Source organism: Schistocerca nitens, chromosome 7 (assembly GCF_023898315.1).
Source record: "Schistocerca nitens isolate TAMUIC-IGC-003100 chromosome 7, iqSchNite1.1, whole genome shotgun sequence".
NCBI lineage: Eukaryota > Metazoa > Arthropoda > Insecta > Orthoptera > Acrididae > Schistocerca > Schistocerca nitens.
Genome location: NC_064620.1, coordinates 190,460,863 through 190,481,616, shown reverse-complemented (window position 1 = coordinate 190,481,616; position 20,754 = coordinate 190,460,863). Strand labels below are relative to the sequence as shown.

The following is a 20,754-nucleotide window of genomic DNA, read 5'->3' as shown; positions in this document are numbered from 1 at the left end:
GGGGAGTATGGCACGACGAATACAGGCATGCATCAATGCAAGCGGACGTGCTACTGGGTATTAGAGGTACTGGTGTGTACAGCAATCTGCACCACCACCTCTGAAGGTCTCGCTGTACGGTGGTGCAACATGCAATGTGTGGTTTTCACGAACAATAAAGAGGGCGGAAGTGATGTTTATGTGATTCCTCCAATTTATTGTAATTCGTAACTGTGATCCCTAAGTATTTATTTAAATTTACAGCCTTTAGATTTGTGTGATTTATCTTGTAAAAGAAATTTAGCGAATTTCTTTTAGTACTCATGTGGATGAGTTCACACTTTTCATTATTTAGCGTCAATAGCCACTTTTTGCACCATAACTTGTCTAAATCAGTTGCCCATTGGTTTTAATCATCTGATAACTTTACAAGACAGTAAATGACATTATCATCTGCAAACAATCTACGAGGGCTGCTCAGGTCGTCTCATACGGCGTTTATGCAGATCGGGAACAGGAGAAGGCCTTAACACTTCGTTGGGGAACGCCAGATATCATTTCTGTTTTACTCGATAAGTTTCCACCAATTACCCCGAACTGCGAACTTCCTGACAGGAACTCACGAATTCAGTCGCACAACCGATGCGATACTCCATAGTGAAGCAGTTCGATTAGAAGTCGCTTGTGAGGAACTGCGTCACAAGCCTTCTGAAAATGTAAAAATACGGAATCAATTTAACGTCCTCTGTCAATAGCACTCATTAGTTCGTGAGAATAAAGAGCTATTTGTGTTTCACAAGAACGATATTTTCTGAATCCATGGTATTTGTCAATAAATCGTTTCCTTCGGGGTAATTCATCATGTTCGAACACAGTATATGTTTCAGAATCCTGATGCAAATCGACGTCAGTGATATGAGTCTGTGATTTTGTGGATTACTACTATTCCTTTCTTGGCTATTTATAGGACGTGTGCAGCCTTACAGTTTTAGGTACGAATTCTTCCTCGAGCGAGCGTTTGTACAACATCGATAAGTATGGACCTATTCTATCAGCATAGCCTACGCTGAAAGGAACCTGACTGGTATGTTATCTGGACCCGAAACTTTACACTTATTAAGTGATTTAAACTGTTTTGCTACAACGTGGTTATCTACGTGTAACTTATTTATGTTGGCAGTTGTCCTACATTAGATTTCTGTAATATTTACTTCGTCTTTTATAGTGAAGGCCTTTCGAAAAACCGTGTTTAGTAACAATAGTACGAAGCATTCGACTGACAGGATAAATGACATGAAGCTTGGCGCTAGACTTGTTAGAAAACTTTGTGCGACAAACAAAAGCCCCCACGTTCTGTAGAGGTCAGAGCGACTCCAACACATTGCCGAGAGCGGCTAGAGAGTAGCGCGGTCTGCTGTGGAAGTTAATTGCATTCAGTGCGCGGCCCCGCTCCCCACAGCCACGCGGTTAATTACGTGTTTTGACAAGTGAGGGCTGCTTCATTCTCCACATGACGCGATTTCACAAAAGCCAAGCGATGCTGTCCACGCAGATCTCGCACAACTTTTTTTGTATTTTGCAACAAAAAGCACTGGCGTTACTTTTCGCCAAGCAATTAAAATGGAGTGAGACGGAAATGACATTATCGCTGCGAGGCTGATGAAAACACAGCCGAAAGGCTTATCACAATATTTCCGTTTCCCTAAGACCACATTTTCCGAATTGTTTAAAAAATGGACTCCTTATTATCTACACAATTTCCATGCGCAGCATCGCACATTATATAAGAGACACTTCGTTATTATTATTCTCTAAGAGTTATGAAGGTCCCTGAGAATCCCTAAACAATAGTGTATTATATTACACTGAGGTGACAAAAGGCATGGTGTAGCAACGTGCCCACACACAGGTGGCGATAGTATCGAGTACACAAGGTATAAATGGGAAGTCCATTGGCGGAGCTGTCATTTGCACGCAGGTGAGTCATTTCAAAAGATTTCCGACGTGATTATAACCCCACAACGAGAGTTAACAGACTTTTAAAGTGCAATGGTAGTTGGAGCCAGATGCATGGGGCACTCTATTTGGGAAATCGTTAGAGAATTCGATATTCCGAGATCCACAGTGTAGCCGCGCGGAGTGGCCGCGCGGTTTGAGGCTCCATGTCAAGGGTTGCGAGGCCCCTCCCGCCGGAGGTTCGAGTCCTCCCTCGGGCATTGTTCTTAGCATAAGTTAGCCAAAGTAGTTTAAGTAGTGTGTAAGTTTAGGGACCGATGAACTCAACAGTTTGGTCCATTAGGAGTACACACACACACACACACACACACACACACCACAATGTCAAGAGTGTATCGAGAATACCAAATTTCAGTTATTACCTCTTACCATGGATAACGCAATGGAGGGTGGCCTTTACTTGTGTGTGTGTGGTTTGAGGTTTTCGGGCGCTAAACAGCGTGGTCATCAGCGCCTTTACTTAACGACCGAGAACAGCGGCGTTTGCGTAGAGTTGTCAGTGCTAACAGACAAGCAACACTGCTTGAAGTAACCGCAGGAATCAATTGAGACGTAAGACGAACGTATCTGTTAGGAAAATGCGGCAAAATTTGGGTATAAAGGGTTATGGTGGCAGACGAGCGACGGGAGTGACTTTGCTAACATTACGACATCACCTGCAGCGCAGTTTCAGGGTTCGTCAGCATATTAGTTGGACACTAGACTACTGGAAAACCGTGGCCTTTTCAGGTGAGTCCCGATTTTAGTTGGTAAGAGCTGCTGGTAGGGTTCGTGTGTGACATAGACCCAACGAAGCCATGCACCCACTTTGTCAACAAGGCACTGTGCAAGGTGATGGTGGCTCCACAATGGAGTGGGCTGTATTTACGTGGAATGGACTGGGTCCTCCGGTCCAACTGAACCGATCGTTGACTGGAAATGGTTATGTTCGACTACTTGACGACCATTTGCAGCTATTCATGGACTTCATGTTCCCAAACAACGATGGAATTTTTGTGGATGACAATGCGCCTTGTCACTGGGCCACAGTTTATCGCAGTTGTTTTGACAATTCGAGTGAATAATTTGACTGCCCAGATCACCCAACACGAATCCCTCTAACATTTATGGAATGTAATCGAGAGGTCGAGAGGCGAAACGAAAGGACGTCCGATACGACGTAGCAAGTATCCCATGACTTTTGTCACTTCAGTATAAGGCCTAACACTGATGTTAACCATTTCACCGGTGGAGAGCAGACCACATTTGCACTTGCGACCACCCAAGGAACATCCAAAACAAAATGTCCATTTTCGTAAAGAGACCATATTTTACTCGACGAATTTGTCTTCCTAAAAGAGCCTAAAGCACTGTGAAAGGCTTGCCGTCGGGTGAAAAAATATATGGCGGAGGATGTCTGAGACTAGGATTTTTCCTAGGATAAGAAGTACTGTCTCTTTCCAACCTCTTTAATGCGTTATTCACGATAAGAGAAAAATAAATCACTAGAGACATGCCTGTCTACAGGATAATCGATGACAGGATTCAGATTTTGAATAACAGTTTCGGGTTCAAGTGAATGCTCTTCTTCTATGCTGTAAGACTTGTGGCCTAAAAAAGTACAATGTAAAAGGCCAAAAATGGCACTGAGCACTATGCGACTTAACTTCTGAGGTCATCAGTCGCCTAGAACTTAGAACTAATTAAACGTAACTAACCTAAGGACATCACACACATCCATGCCCGAGGCAGGATTCGAACCTGCGACCGTAGCGGTCGCTCGGCTCCAGGATGTAGCACCTACAACCGCACGGCCACACCGGTCGGCGTAAAGGGCCGCTATGTATTAATTTTTCTTTCTACCGTTCCGTAGCTAGTAAGATGTATTACTTCGATTTCAAGCTGTGCTGTATTAGTAATCAACTCTTCAACAGCACGGAAAAAATTTACCTTCTTCCACTTCCTATTAGTATTTCGACAATAGCGTTGCACCATAAAGAGCGATGTCGATTTCTACTCTCGTCAGTCGTGTAGTCTCTAAGCTGGATGCAGTCGTCCACCCTGTTCCAGAGGAAGCTTCTCGGCCCGCAAGGTCTGGGCATTCACAAAGGCTGGGTTTGCTGGTACTTGGGAGCTCCAACGTTAGGCGCGTAATGGGGTTCCTCAGGAACATGGCTGCCAAGGAGGGGAAGGAAGCCAATGTGCAATCCGTGTGCATAACGGGGGCAGTCATTCTGGATGTGGAAAGGGTACTTCCTGATGCCATGAACAGTACAGGGTGCAGCCAACTGCAGGTGGTGTCTCATGTCGGTACCAATGACGTGTGTCCCTTTGGATCGGAGGAGATTCTCTCTGGGTTCTGGTGGCTAGCGGAAATAGTAAAGACTGCCAGTCTTGCTTGCGAGATTAAGGTGGAGTTCACCAACTGCATCATCGTCGATGGAACCGACTGTGGTCCTTTGGTGCAGAACCGAGTGGAGGGTCTGAATCAGAGGCTCAGGTGGTTCTGTGACCGTGTAGGCTGCAGATTCCTTGACTTGAGCGATCGGGTGTTGGGTTTCCGGGTTCCTCTTAATAGCTCAGGAGTCCACTACACACAGAAATTGGCTACACGGATAGCCGGGGCTGTGTAGAAGGGTCTCAGGAAACCACAGAAAGGGCGTCCGTCTAAGAGGGGGCATCCGTCTAAGAGGGGGCAGGTAAAACTCAATAAGGTAGTTGTAGAAACGATAGGTATTGTAGTTCTAAGTTGTCGTAGCTGTGTTGGGAAAGAGCCAGAGCCCCAATCCCTAATAGAAAGCACTGAAGCTCAAATACTTATAGGTATGGAAAGCTGGCTAAAGCCGGAAATAAGTTCAGCCGAAATTTTTTCAAACAACCTAACAGTGTTCAGAAACGATAGGTTAAATACAGTTGGTGATAGAGTATTTATAGCTGTCAGAAATAGTTTACCTTGTAGTGAAATTGAAGTAGATAGTTCCTGCGAAGTAGTGTGGATAGAGATTATACTTGACAATCTGACTAAACTAATAATTCGATCGTTTTACCGATCCCTGACTCAAAAGATAAAGTTGCTGAACAGACTCAAGAAACCTTGAGTCTCATTTCAAATAGGTACCCCAATCTTAGAATTATAGTCGGTGGTGACTTCAATCTACCCTCGATATGCTGGAAAAATTATGCATTTAAAGCCGGCGGCAGGTATAAGACGTCGTCCCAAATTGTACTGAATGCTTTCTCAGAAAATTATTTTGAACAATCATTTCATGAACCCACTCGAAGCATAAAGCGTTGTGAAAGGATACTTGACCTCTTAGCAAAATATAATCTTGGACATATGGGGAGTATCATGACGGATACAGGGATTGGCGACCACAAGGCAGTTGCTGCTAGGCTGGGTACCGTAACGCCTACAACCATCAAAAAGAAAAGAGAAGTACATCTAGTTAAAAAAATACTCTTAACGCTTTTTTAACAGGCAGTCTCCACCCCTTCCGTTCTGATCATGAAAGCGTTGAGAGATATATACCATATAAATTAATAAGTGATGGTACTGATCCCCCATGGTACATAAAACGGGTCAGATCGCTGTTGCAGTGGCAACGAAAAAAGCACGCCAAATTCAAAAGAACGCGAAATCCCCCAGATTGGCAAAGTTTTGCTGAGGTTAGCGCGTACTCAAATGCGAGATGCTTGTAGTAATTTCCACAACGAAACTCTGTGTCGACATCTTTCAGAAAACCCAAAGACATTCTGGCTATACGTAAAGCATACCAGTGGCAAGACGCAACAATACCCTCACTGCGCGATAGCGAAGTGAAGTCACTGATGACAGTTCCACTAAAACAGAATTATTAAACACGGTTTTCCGAAACCCTTTCACCGAGGAAGACGAAGTAAATATCCCTGAATTCTAACTAAGAACAACTGCCAAGATTAGAAACATAGAAGCAGATATTATCAGTGCAGCAAAACAGCTTAAGTCACTTACTAAAGGCAAGGCCCCCGGTCCAGATTGTAACAGATTCCTTTCAGAGTGTGCTGATACATTAGCTCCATATTTAGCAATCTCACAGAAAGCTCTCTCACAGAAAGATCCGCACTTAAGACTGAAAAATCGCTGAAGTCACACCAATACCCAAGAAGGACAACAGGAATAATCCGCTGAATTACAGGCCCATATCACTAACGTCAATTTCCAGTAGGGTTTTGGAACATATACTGTGTTGGAAGATTATAAATTACTTCGAAGAAAACGATTTATTGTCACATAGTCAGCGCAGATTCAGAAAATATCGTTCTTGCGAAACACAACGAGCTCTTTATACTCATGAAATAATGAGTGCTATCGACAGAGGATGTCAAATTGATTCCATATTTTTAGATTTCCAGAAGGCTTTCGACACCGCTCCCCACAAGCGTCTTCTAACCAAACTGCATACCTACAGAATATCGCCTCAGTCGTGTGACTGGATTCGTCAGAAAGGTCACAGTTCGTAGTAATAGACAAAAGTCATCGAGTACAACAAAAGTAATATCCAGCAACCCCCATGGAAGTGTTACAGGCCCTCTATTGTTCCTGATCTATATTAACGGCATAGGAGACAATCTGAGTAGCCCTCATAGATTGTTTGCAAATGATACTGTCATTTACCGTCTTGTAAAGTCATTAGATGACCAAAACGAATTGCAAAATGATTTAGATATCGGTATGGTGTGAAAAGTGGCAATTGGCCCTGAATAAAGAATAGTGTGTGTTATTCATCTGAATACTAAAAGGAATCCGCTAAATTTCGATTACGCGGTAAGTCACGCAGACCTGAAGGCTATAAATTCCTCTAAATACTTAGGGATTACAATTACAAATACCTTTAATTGGAACGATCACATAGATAATGTTGTGGGTAGAGCCAACCACAGACTGCGATTCATTGGTAGAACACTTAGAAGGTGCAACATGTGTACTAAAGAGACTGCTTACACCACGCTTGTCCGCCCTATTCTGGAGTACTGCTGTGTTGTGTGGGATCCACATCAGGTGATACTGACGGATAACATCGAAAAAGTTCAAAGAAGGGCAGCTTGTTTTGTATTCTCGCGAAATAGGGCAGATAGTGCCACAGACATGATACATGAAATGGAGCGGCAATCATTAAAACAAAGGCGTTTTTTGTTGCGATGGGGTTTTCTCATGAAATTCCAATCACCAGTTTTCTCCTCCGATTGCGAAAACATTCTGTTGGCACCCATCCACATAGGAAGAAATGATCATCACGATAAAATAGGAGAAATCAGTGCTCGCACAGAAAAATTTAAGTGCTTGTTTTTCCCGCGCGCTGTTTGAGAGTGGAACGGTAGAGAGACAGTTTGAAGATGGTTCATTGAACTCTCTGCCAGCCAATTTATTGTGAATAGCAGAGTAATCACGTAGATGTAATTATAGACAATTATTTCTGGGATATTACGTTCATTAATTAGCTTGAAAATGGTAAAAATGTTAAATGTTATGCACGTTCATTAAGTCGAACTGAATGAAAGAATACTTGCGAACAGACCTGGATAACTCACCCCCTCAAATGAAGGATGCACGTTCACATAATATAAATTTTGCAAGTCGCCGACATGAGAGAAGTACTACTTGTTGCAGAAACTCTTGCTGTTCACTAGTGTTGGTGGTCTCTGCGTCTATTCCAATAGCTGCAGAACTTTATGGCCTGAACTTACCGTGAGACCAATGGGTAATAGTCTGACTTGATGACACAACAATCTTCTGAATATTGCCATCGATTCCTACAATTTTATCATGGAGCTCAGTGCGAAATGCAGTTCGTTTGAGATATTTGTACAATATGACATACGTGCATATCTCATGTAGTACTATTCTCTGAAACGAAGTGCATTCTGCAGTGCCTCTTTTATCTGACGATGACTCTGTGAGAGTCGAAAAAAAAATTACAACAGACATACATGGATATTGTGCAGAATACTTGAATCACTCTTTGATAATTGAATGAACTCATTAGAGGACGTAGTTTATGACTGAAAAATGGAATATGTCAAGAAAGTACGTCGTTCTGACTTAAAAATAATTTTTAACTGTGAAATTTATTTTGGTCAATGCTCACAAGTTTTTTAGGGATATCCCACTTTCGACTAACCGATGGCCACAATGGAGCATGAGTATAATATTTCTTTGCAAATAAACAATTTTTTCAGCCTTCAGTTGCAAGGTAATTTTACTCGTTTACCTAGGTTTCGATTCCAGTAATGGAATCTTCTTCAGAACAAAAAATTAAATTATTTTGTGAGCCAAACACTGGCCATGTCACAGATTAAAAATTGAAACAATAAAGACGCATAATCATAAGATTATGTCAGTCACAATTAAAACCATTAAGGCGAACGTAGACGGAGCTACGCCGGCCAGAAATCAGGACCACACGAAAGCGGCTTGAAAAACCTTATGATTATGCGTCTTTATTGTTTCAATTTTTAATCTGTGACATGGCCAGTGTTTGGCTCACAAAATAATTTAATTTTTTGTTCTGAAGAAGATTCCATTACTGGAATCGAAACCTAGGTAAACGAGTAAAATTACCTTGCAACTGAAGGCTGAAAAAATTGTTTATTTGCTGTACATTTCACAGTTGCTGACACGCTGCAATATGTTAAAGATGTATAATATTTCTTTGCTGATGATTGTGTCGAAGCATTCTAAGTTTCAACATTTCATTCAGGCTGCTACCAGAGGACTCTAGAAGGAGACTCATGGACAAGTTGAGTTTTAGCTTGTATTGAGCGCCCGTCAGCAAAGAAATCTATGCTATGCTGACAAAGACTCTACTGGTGTTCCCATAGGAATAAATGTTGTAGGATTATGTGCAGTGGCAAGGGGTAGAGGACTACGTGGTCTCAAGCCATAGCGGCAGTCTGACGCGTCTTTCTCTATCGTGCAATTCGGAGTGTGCGTTGATCATTCAGCGTTCTTATTCATGTCAGTTTCTATACGCTGAAAGTCCGTAGTCACTGTAGCGTTTATTGTGATTGTCATTAAGCAAACACGACAGGTTACGCGTCAAGAAGCGACTGTGACAGTTTTCCGAGAATATCAATGTATCAGGGAAGAGTCAGACACGGAAGCTGTGACGTAGTGTGGCGAAGCCGCAAACTGTACTCTGTCTGTCCTCACAGGACAGTTCACGCAAACGCCTTTCTACCTGCACTACAACCCAACGGTATTGCCTCGATGGATATAACTGTTTGCGTCAGACTACCGAACTTGTTGAGTAACCATCTGGGTACGCTGTGTGCTGTTGGCAGCCTTGCCTTTACATTAGCAGGGAGGATGGTGGTTCAGATCGCCGGATCACCAGAGTCTGGACCGATGTCCTGAATTAAATTCCAAACCTCCACGTAGCGTCTCATGAAATGAGGCAATGTACCATTTTGCGTGCGATCCGTCCGTCACTCCCTTCTCTCATCATCATCCATCACAAACATGACACTACACCACATACATACCCCATTACAATCACCTACTCTTCTCAGACACACTTAAACACACAACTCTCAGACTCCGTTAAGGAACCGTGCCGCTGTGGGCGAAGGATAGGAAAAACTTTTCCAATTAGGTAGTTGAATCAGACCTGCGGGATCTTCCAGCCAACCATTCCATTCGACTTTACTCTCTTTTTTACTTGCGCACCACTTTAGCAAACTATATCATTCGACTTCACTCTTTCTTTACTCAGGCACCATTTTTAGTAGACGAAACACATGTAGCCTTTAAAAATTATTTATACGAGCGTTGACTGAAACAAACTTTACAGTTAAAAGTCTGTCAGTGATTTCTGTCAATAAAATGGCAAATATTAACAAAAATAATTCTTTCTTCTAGCTTCGTGGTTCTACTTCGTCTCTTAGGCTCCTACTGTTGCTACAGTACTATATTACAGAAGTGCCTTCCCTTTCCTCTTTTTTTTTTGTTAGTCATCAGTCTTCTGACTGGCCTGATGCGACCCGCCCGCTGCCACGAATGCCTCTCCTGCGCCAACTTCTTCATCTCAGAGTAGCACTTGCAACCTATGTTCTCAATCCTTGCTGGGTGTATTACAAGATGTGTTCTCCTCTACAGTTTTCCCTTCCTACACCTCCCTCCAGTAACATGGAAGTTATTCCTTGATGTTTTAGCAGATGTCCTACCATCCTGTCGCTGTTTCTTGTTAGGGTTTTACATATATTTCTTTCCTCGCCGATTCTCAGGAGAACCTCATTCCTTACTTATCAGTCCACTTAATTTTCAACAGTCTTCTGTAGCGCCACATTTAAAATGCTTCGAGTCTCTTCTTTTCCCACAGTCCATATTTAACTTCCGTACAATACTGTGCTCCAAAAGTACATTCTCAGAAATTTCTTTCCCAGATTAAGGTCTTTATTTGATACTAGTGGACTACCGTTAGCGGGGATTACCACTTTTTCCAGTGCAAGTCTGCTTTTCATGTCCTCGTTGCTCCGTCCGTCATGGGTTATTTTGCTGCCAAAGTAGCGAATTCTTTAACTTCATCTGCTTCGTGATCGCCACTTATGATGTTTAGTTTCTCACAGTTCTCATTTCTGCTACTTCTCATTACGTTAGTCCCTCTTCTCAGTCGGTATCTTTTACTCATTACACTCTGCATTCCATTCATCAGATCCTGTAATTCTTCTTCATTTTCACTGAGGATAGCAACGTGATCAGCAAATCTTATCATTGATATCCTTTCACCTTGAATTTTAATTCCCCTTTAGAACCTGTCTTCTGTTTCCGTCATTACTTCTTTGGTGTGCAGATGAAACACTAGGAGAGAAAGACTACATCCCTGTCTTACACCCTTTTAATTTCGACACTTCGTACTTGGTCTTCCCCTCGTATTATTCCCTCTTGGCTCTTGTACACATAATATATTACCCGCCGTTCCTTACAGTTTACCTCTATTTTTCTCAGAATTTCGAACATCTTTCACCATTTTACATTGCCGAACGCTTTTTCTTGGTCTCAAATTCTTTGGAAGCGTCTTGATTTTTCTTTAGTCTTGCTGCTTTTAGCAACCGCAACGCCAGAGTGAACCTATCTGCTGCCTTTATCTTCCCTAGAGCCAAACTGATCGTCATCTAACAGATCCTCAGTTTTCTTTTCCATTCTTCTGTATATTATTCTTGTCAACAACTTCGAAGCATGAACTGTTAAGCTTATTGTGCGACAGTTCTCGCACTTTTCCACATTTATGTGGATGATTTTTCCTCCGAGAGTCAGGTGGTATATCGCCAGATTCATACGTTCTACACACCGACGTAAACAGTCGTTTTGTTGCCACTTCCATCAATGATTTTAGAAATTCTGATTGTATGTTATCTTTCCCTTCTGCTTTATTTGATTTTAACTCTTACAGAGCTCTTTTAAATTATGACTATAATACTAGATCCCCTATCTCTTCTGTATCGACTCCTGTTTGTTCTTCATCACATCATCAGACAAGCCCTCCCTTACCCGGAGGCCTTCACTGTAATCTTTCCACTTATTCGCTCTTTCCTCTGTATTTAACAGTGGTATTCCCATTGCACTCTTGAAGTTACCGTCCTTGCTTTTAGTTTCAGCGAAGGTTCTTTTGACTTTTCTATATGCTGAGTCAGTCCTTCCAACAATCATTTCTTTTTCGATTTCTTCACACTTTTCATGGAGACATTTCACCTTAGCTTTCCTATACTTGTCATTGATTTCATATCTAAGTGACTTGTATTTCTGTATTCCAGAATTTCCTTCTTTCATCGATCAACTAAAGTATTTCTTCTGTTACCCATGGCTTCTTACCAGGTACCCTCTTTGCACCGACGATTTTCTTTCCACTTCCTGCGATTACCCTTCCCAGAGATGCCCATCCCTCTTCAACTGAACTGTCTGCTGAGCTATTCCTTTTTGCAGTATCTATAGCCTCAGTAAGATGAAATGTTGAAATGTGTGTGAAATCTTATGGGACTTAACTGCTAAGGTCATCATTCCATAAGTTTACACACTACTTAACCTAAATTATCGTAAGGAATAACACACACACACCCATGCCCGAGGGAGGACTCGAACCTCCGCCGGGACCACCCGCACAGTCCATGACTGCAGCGCCCTAGACCGCTCTGCTCATCCCGCGCGGCCTCAGATGAATGATGATTAGTGTTTTAGGGTGCACAAAAACGAGGTTATCAGCGCCCGTCGGCCTCAGTAAGTTGACACGTAGTACTTCATTCCTTAGCGCTTCCGTATACCCATTCTCTCCGCATTGGTTCTTCCTGTGTATTCTCTTAAACTTCGTATTCCTCTTTATTGTGATCTGAGTCTCTATCTGTACTTGGGTACGCCTTAAAATCCAATACCTGATTTCGGAATCTCTGCCTGACCGTGATGCATTTAACCGAAACCTTCCCGTACCTCCCGGCCTTTTCAAAGCATTCTCCTCCTCTTGTGATCTGTAACAACAACGACTCTGTACTATTGTACACATAAGTAATTCTCTTCATCTGATTTTACGATAAACTTGTGTAATTGATGTTCTGATTTCATTTCTTTTTGTTTCATGCCATTATGTTAAGAAAACTGTAAATAAGTTTCAATGTGATTATTAATGTTTATGTCAAATGTCAAGTAATATTGTAATAGAATTGAAATGTAACAAATGTTGAAACTGTTGTAAGGAGTTTAAAATTGTAACTGTGCATCTGGTTCATACGTAGGCAATGTGTTAGGATATGTAGAATGCAAAACATCGGGTGAATACCCGGTCTGTCAGGGAGCGGTAAAAGGTGGATGGCAGGAGAGCGCAGGAAAATGCGCGCGGGCACTGCACGGCACAACGGGCTCAGTAGTAGTTGGAGTTTGGCACTGGTTTGAGCAACACCTTCTGGAGCGAGGAGGCTCTCCTGGAAGACATAGCTTCACTGAGCCTCGGGTATGCCGTTCCAACGCCCACACAGCATAGCAAAATTCCATAGGCACTAAATGGAAAAGTATTGCTACGCTAAGAAGAAATAAAGTGCCGATACGTCAAGAGCCATAGCTGTGATTGTACGTGTGCTCTGTGCCTCGACATCTTGCCGCCCGCCAACCGCCGCATCGATACTAACAGGTTGAAACTTTTAGTACTGTATTCGTATGGATCAGAGAGTGAACTGTGTTTGTTTGGTGCAATAACAACCTAAATTTTACCAGAACTTTTCCATCATTCAATTATCCTCACAACTAACCTAGACAGGGTCCTTTCCAAACGTTGTGCAATCCAAGTGTCCCGAAATATAAATTAAAAATTGTGTTAATAATAATTATTTGCAGAACTAGCTATATTAGAATGGTTTTTAAAGAAATGTTTTGTTAATGAACCACTAAATGAATAACGAAGGCCTAACGAAGTCGAAAGATAACTTTAGTATTGATATAGTAATGAAGTTTATCATTTCGAGACAGATTTAAAGGCATTTAAATGAGCAGTAAATCAGATGAAAAGAGTACTAACTTATATACTGGAAATCTTGAATAAATAATAAATTCAGTAATCATTTTTTAAAAAAACAGCGATCATATCATTTTCAGTGTCCTCCCTTCATTCATTTGAATTCTGAAGTGTTCTAAATCGGTTTGCCCCAGCAAAAGTTAAAGTCAATATAAAAGTCAAAATTTATGTTTTATCTTTATCAAAATTGACATTTTGTATGTGGCATGAAAGCACAATTTCTAGGGTAACCTATGCCCGATTTTAATAACATTAACAGACAGTATAAAGTTTTGTAGTAAACATTATAGTGTAGTGTTATGTATTCTTGATTTTCCATATCAGCACAGAACGTGAAACTATCAGTTCAATAGATTTTCTGGTTCTAAAATTCAACTATATTATGCAGTGTTACAACTTGTTGTTTTGCATGAATATATACCAACTTGTACAGGGAAGAAACTCAGTTAATGACTAATTAGGCTGACGACCGTATTATTGTCACATTGGTAGCATATTCCGGTTTGCTTTTGATCCATCCTGACATGTGATTGCATTTAGAACTTACTTGACGGATCATTGTTATTAGAGAGTGGATGTAAGTCTGATTTGCCACCATTCAGGTACACACGGTCCATATCTATGCGAAAATCCTTTCTCATAAGGTGAATCCCGCCCACTTACCATAGCACAGTCTTTAAAGAGTACTGTGTCAGGGATTACAGATTCTTGAACAGAGTATTCGCTATTACTAGCTGAAATTTATTTGCGAACACAATTAATGTTGAAACATCCTGGACAATTAATGTTTCTTCTCACTCATTCCTGCTATGAAACCCATACTCTCCCGTAACGCATACTTCGACAGCTTCCCCTACAACCGCATTCCGATCGCCAATGACCATTATATTTTCATCTCCCTTTTCGTACTGAATTACCAGTACAGTATCATCATATCCTTTCTCTATCTTTCATTTTCGGCTTCCGACGGCGGCATGTCTACCTTAACTACCATTGTCGGTGTTGGTTTGCTGTCGATTCTGATGAGAACCACCTTATCACTGAAGTGTCCACATTAACTCACTCTCCTATTCATAACTAGCCGGCAGGGGTGGCCGAGCAGTTCTAGGCGCTACAGTCTGGAACCGAGCGACCGCTACGGTCGCAGGTTCGAATCGTGCCTCGGGCATGGATGTGTGTGACGTCCTTAGGTCAGTTAGGTTTAAGTATTTCTAACTTCTAGGGTACTGATGACCTTAGAAGTTAAGTCCCATAGTGCTCAGAGCCATTTGAGCCATTTTTTATTCATAACTAATCCTACTCCCGTTATACTATTTTCTGCTGCTGTTGATATTACCCAGTATTCTTGTGACCAGATATCCTAGTCTCTTTCCATTTCCCTACACTGACCCTCCCCCCCCCCCCCTAACTCTCGGCCTTATATCTAGAGTGGGTTTGTGCCTTTCCCTTTTCAGTCTTTATAGCTTCCCAAACACGTTTAAACTTCTGACATTCCACGCCCCGATTCATAGAACGTTATCCATTAGTTGGTTATTCCGTCATTTTCTCGAATCACTTCCCCCTTGGCAGTCCCACCCCAAGGACGAGAATGGGGGTCTATTTCGGAATCTTTTGTCAATCGAGAGATCATCACGACACTTTTTCAGTTACAGGCCACATGTGCTGTGGATACACATTTTGTGTCATTAATGTAGTTCCATTGTCTTTAGCGTCCTCATACGTCGATCATTAGGTTTGACCCGTGGTCTAGCGTCTTTGATTCATAATAAAAACGTCTTCGGTCCCGGGTTCGATCCCCGCCACTGCCTAAATTTTGATAAATAATCAGCATCGGCGGCCGAAGACTTCCTGCATAAGAAGTCAGCCTCATTCTGCCAACGGCCTTGTCAAAGAGGGTGGAGGCGCGGATAGAGGTTCAGGGCACTCTCTTGTCCTAGGGGTGGGAAATTGCCCCTAAAGACGGAAGAATCAGCAATGATCAACGACATGAGGATGCAGAAGGCAATGGAAACCACTGCATTAAAGACACGTAACGTGTATCCACAGGACATGTGGCCTGTAATTGAAGAAGTGCCATCAACGAAAGGATAACGTTCTACGAGTCGGGGCGTGGAATCTCAGAAGCTTGAACGTGGTAGGGAAACTACAAAATCTGAAAAGGGAAATGCAAAGGCTCAATCTAGACATAGTAGGGGTCAGTGAAGTGAAGTGGAAGGAAGACAAGGATTTCTGGTCAGATGAGTATCGGGTAATATCAACAGCAGCAGAAAATGGTATAACAGGTGTAGGGTTCGTTATGAATAGGAAGGTAGGGCAGAGGGTGTGTTACTGTGAACAGTTCAGTGACCGGGTTGTTCTAATCAGAATCGACAGCAGACCAACACCGACAACGATAGTTCAGGTATACATGCCGACGTCGCAAGCTGAAGATGAACAGATAGAGAAAGTGTATGAGGATATTGAAAGGGTAATGCAGTATGTAAAGGGGGACGAAAATCTAATAGTCATGGGCGACTGGAATGCAGTTGTAGGGGAAGGAGTAGAAGAAAAGGTTACAGGAGAATATGGGCTTGGGACAAGGAATGAAAGAGGAGAAAGACTAAATGAGTTCTGTAACAAGTTTCAGCTAGTAATAGCGAATACCCTGTTCAAGAATCACAAGAGGAGGAGGTATACTTGGAAAAGGCCGGGAGATACGGGAAGATTTCAATTAGATTACATCATGGTCAGACAGAGATTCCGAAATCAGATACTGGATTGTAAGGCGTACCCAGGAGCAGATATAGACGCAGATCACAATATAGTAGTGATGAAGAGTAGGCTGAAGTTCAAGACATTAGTCAGGAAGAATCAATACGCAAATAAATGGGATACGGAATTACTAAGGAATGACGAGATACGTTTGAAGTTCTCTAACGCTATAGATACAGCAATAAGGAATAGCGCAGTAGGCAGTACAGTTGAAGAGGAATGGACATCTCTAAAAAGGGCCATCACAGAAGTTGCGAAGGAAAACATAGGTACAAAGAAGGTAGCTGCGAAGAAACCATGGGTAACAGAAGAAATACTTCAGTTGATTGATGGATGGAGGAAGTACAAACACGTTCCGGGAAAATCAGGAATACAGAAATACAAGTCGCTGAGGAATGAAATAAATAGGAAGTGCAGGGAAGCTAAGACGAAATGGCTGCAGGAAAATGTGAAGACATCGAAAAAGTTATGATTGTCGGAAGGACAGACTCAGCATACAGGAAAGTCAAAACAACCTTTGGTGACATTAAAAGCAACGGTGGTAACATTAAGAGTGCAACGGGAATTCCACTGTTAAATGCAGAGGAGAGAGCAGATAGGTGGAAAGAATACATTGAAAGCCTCTATGAGGGTGAAGATTTGTCTGATGTAATAAAAGAAGAAACAGGAGTCGATTTAGAAGAGATAGGGGATCCAGTATTAGAATCGGAATTTAAAAGAGCTTTGGAGAACTTACGGTCAAATAAGGCAGAAGGGATAGATAACATTCCATCAGAATTTCTGAAATCATTGGGGGAAGTGGCAACAAAACGACCATTCACGTTGGTGTGTAGAATATATGAGTCTGGCGACATACCATCTGACTTTCGGAAAAGCATCATCCACACAATTCCGAAGACGGCAAGAGCTGACAAGTGCGAGAATTATCGCACTATCAGCTTAACAGCTCATGCATCGAAGCTGCTTACAAGAATAATATACAGAAGAATGGAGAAGAAAATTGAGAATGCACTAGGTGACGATCTGTTTGGTTCAAATGATTCAAATGGCTCTGAGCACTATGGGACTTAACATCTATGGTCATCAGTCCCCTAGAACTTAGAACTACTTAAACCTAACTAACCTAAGGACATCACACAACACCCAGTCATCACGAGGCAGAGAAAATCCCTGACCCCGATCAGTTTGGCTTTAGGAAAAGTAAAGGGACGAGAGAGGCAATTCTGACGTTACGGCTAATAATGGAAGCAAGGCTAAAGAAAAATCAAGACCCTTTCATAGGATTTGTCGACGTGGAAAAAGCGTTCGACAATATAAAATGGTGCAAGCTGTTCGAGATTCTGAAAAAAGTAGGGGTAAGCTATAGGGAGAGTCGGGTCATATAGAATATGTACAACCACCAAGAGGGAATAATAAGAGTGGACGATCAAGAACGAAGTGCTCGTATTAAGAAGGGTGTAAGACAAGGCTGTAGCCTTTCGCCCCTACTCTTCAATCTGTACATCGAGGAAGCAATGATGGAAATAAAAGAAAGGTTCAGGAGTGGAATTAAAATACAAGGTGAAAGGATATCAATGATACGATTCGCTGATGACATTGCTATCCTGAGTGAAAGTGAAGAAGAATTAAATGATCTGCTGAACGGAAAGAACAGTCTAATAAGTACACAGTATGGTTTGAGAGTAAATCGGAGAAAGACGAAGGTAATGAGAAGTAGTAGAAATGAGAACAGCGAGAAACTTAACATCAGGATTGATGGTCACGAAGTCAATGAATTTAAGGAATTCTGCTACCTAGGCAGTAAAAAACCAATGACGGATGGAGCAAGGAGAACATCAAAAGCAGACTCGCTATGGCAAAAAAGGCATTTCTGGCCAAGAGAAGTCTACTAATATCAAATACCGGCCTTAATTTGAGAAAGAAATTTCTGAGGATGTACGTCTGGAGTACAGCATTGTATGGTAGTGAAACATGGACTCTGGGAAAACCGGAACAGAAAAGAATCGAAGCATTTGAGATGTGGTGCTATAGACGAATGTTGCAAATTAGGTGGACTGATAAGGTAAGGAATGAGGAGGTTCTACGCAGAATCGGAGAGGAAAGGAATGTATGGAAAACACTGATAAGGAGAAGGGACAGAATGATAGGACATCTGCTAAGACATGAGGGAATGACTTCCATGGTACTAGAGGGAGCTGTAGAGGGCAAAAACTGTAGAGGAAGACAGATATTGGAATACGTCAAGCAAATAATTGAGAACGTAGGTAGCAAGTGCTACTCTGAGATGAAGAGGTCAGCACAGGAAAGGAATTCGTGGCGGGCCGCATCAAACCAGTCAATAGACTGATGACCAAAAAAAAAAAAAAAAAGTCATGCCTGATTCTTCCACATTAAGGGGCAGTTTCCCATCCAAAGGGCATGAGAGTGCCCTGAAGCTTTGTCTTCTCCCCGCCCTCTTTGACAAGACGGTGGGCTGAATGAGGGGTGGCGTATTATTCCGTGTCTTCCGACCGGGACCGAGTGTGTTTTGATTACTAATCAAAGACCCTACCCCTATTTCAATAAATGTGCCTGGTAAATAGACGCATTTAGGAATTAAATCACTTTTCTACAAGAGGCACTGTTGCGAATCGCAATCTGAGCTGCGACTTGCAAACGTTTTGGGCAGTATCTGTTTTGAGTCAGGGCAGTGCAGACCTCGTTGGAGTCGCAGCGCCCCCAGCACGACATGACGTTGATGACGTCCCAGCAGGCGCGCCCGTCGGCGTCTGTCTTGGTGACCTTGTACGTGTAGAGGCGGCGGTGACACTCCAGCGTCGACGCCGGGTCCATGGCGGCGTCGGCCACCGCGGCGGCGGCGGCAGCGGCGGCGAGCAGCGCCGAGCACACGTACATCAGTCGGCAGTGGGCCATCCTGCAACATCCAACACGGGGCCCACACCGCTGTAGTAGCTGATCATACCGTCTAGCTAGCTACGAAATGCATTACATAACACTGAAAGTACAGTGACGGAAAAGAAATCGCAACACCAAAACGTAATTAATGTAGAGGAATGAAACATTTGGAATACTAGGTAACATTTTTAAGTGATTAACATTACGTGATCACGGGCTAATGTAAGCGGGAGATAAGCCACTGAAAAATGTGAAATGCTGGCGCATTAATAACCGGTGTAACCGCCAAAAATATGAATGCAAGCATGCAAATGTGCATGCATTGTGTTGTATAGGTGCCGGATGTCAGTTTGTAGGACGGAGTTCCATGCTTGTTGCACTTGGTCGATCAGTACAGGAACGGTTAATGCTGGTTGTGGATGACGCTGGAGTTATCGCCCGATGACGTCCCATATGTGCTCGATTAGAGACAGATCTGGTAATGGAGCAGGCTAGGGTAACAGTATGTCGACAAATAGCGGTATGTGGGTGAGCGTTGTCCTGTTGGAAAATACTCTCTACAATACTGGTCAAGGTTGGAAGAACAACAGGTCGAACTAACATGTTGACGTATAAACTCTCAGTCACGTGTGATAACTATGGCAGTGCTCCTACTGTCATACAAAGTGGTATCCCAGGCCATAACCCAGTGTGTAGGTCGATTGTGTCTAGCACGTAGATATGTTGGTTGCAGGCCCTTTATTGGCCTCCTTCTCACCAATGCACTGTTGTAACGGCGACCGGAACAGTCGTAGCGTTGTAGTGACGGAAACGCGGCGGGAGAGGACGGACATGACCAACGAAGGACCTTATGACAACAACAAGAACGGACAACAGAGTTACGAAAACCAAGCAAGACAACCACGCGCCCTCGTAAAGAAAACACGAAAGTCAATACGCTGTCTAATGCGGGGTGATATGTCCTGAGACGTACGCACGGTTAGACTGGCAGGCTGAGCTTTTTTTTCTTTTGTTTTTTCCTTTATTGATTTTCAATTCCCCCCGAAGGGGGGCGGGCTGGCAGCAGCTTAGTACGCTGCTCTACAGCCTACAGACTTTTATTTTAAAGAACGGAAGAAGAAAAGAAACAAGAAAAACAGGCGATAAAACGGTGACGTCAAGTGAAAAATGGCGGAAAAATGCGGAAAGTTAAAACAGAAAGCAAAAGGGGTTGGCAACGTTAATAAAAGACACAGGAATCACACAAGTAATATAGTACACACACAATTAAAAAAACATGGTGACAGTCTGGTTTCTGTTCGCAAGAGATAAAAGGCACACCCAGCGACAGTATGATGGCCGGTCGCAACACTTCTCAAAAAACACAACACGGAACACTCACTGTAAAACATGCACTGTAGAACACTCACTGTAGAACATTGCACGAAAGTGGCGGCACAAAGATGGCACTCCCGAGCCAAAGGCTGATGAGGGAGGGGGATCTGGAGGAGGGGGAAGAACAAGGAGGGAGGAAGGAAAAAAACGGAAAAAGGGGGGGGAACCAAGGAGGGAGAGGACTAATAAAGGGGGAGAAGGGCAGATGCGAGAGGGAATGAGAGGAGGC

The 20,754-nt window shown here is 42.7% G+C and overlaps 1 protein-coding gene across 1 annotated transcript in view; it reads right to left on the bottom strand.

The window, feature by feature from the left end:
* The window catches only part of LOC126195061 (thyrostimulin beta-5 subunit), a 141,754-nt gene that overhangs the window by 75,286 nt on the left and 45,714 nt on the right, over positions 1-20,754 (bottom strand). Inside the window, exon 2 of the mRNA XM_049933508.1 lies at positions 18,954-19,170. Within this exon, the coding sequence (XP_049789465.1) occupies positions 18,954-19,169 (216 nt within the window). The 5' untranslated portion in view covers position 19,170. The remainder of the gene's footprint in view (positions 1-18,953; positions 19,171-20,754) is intronic.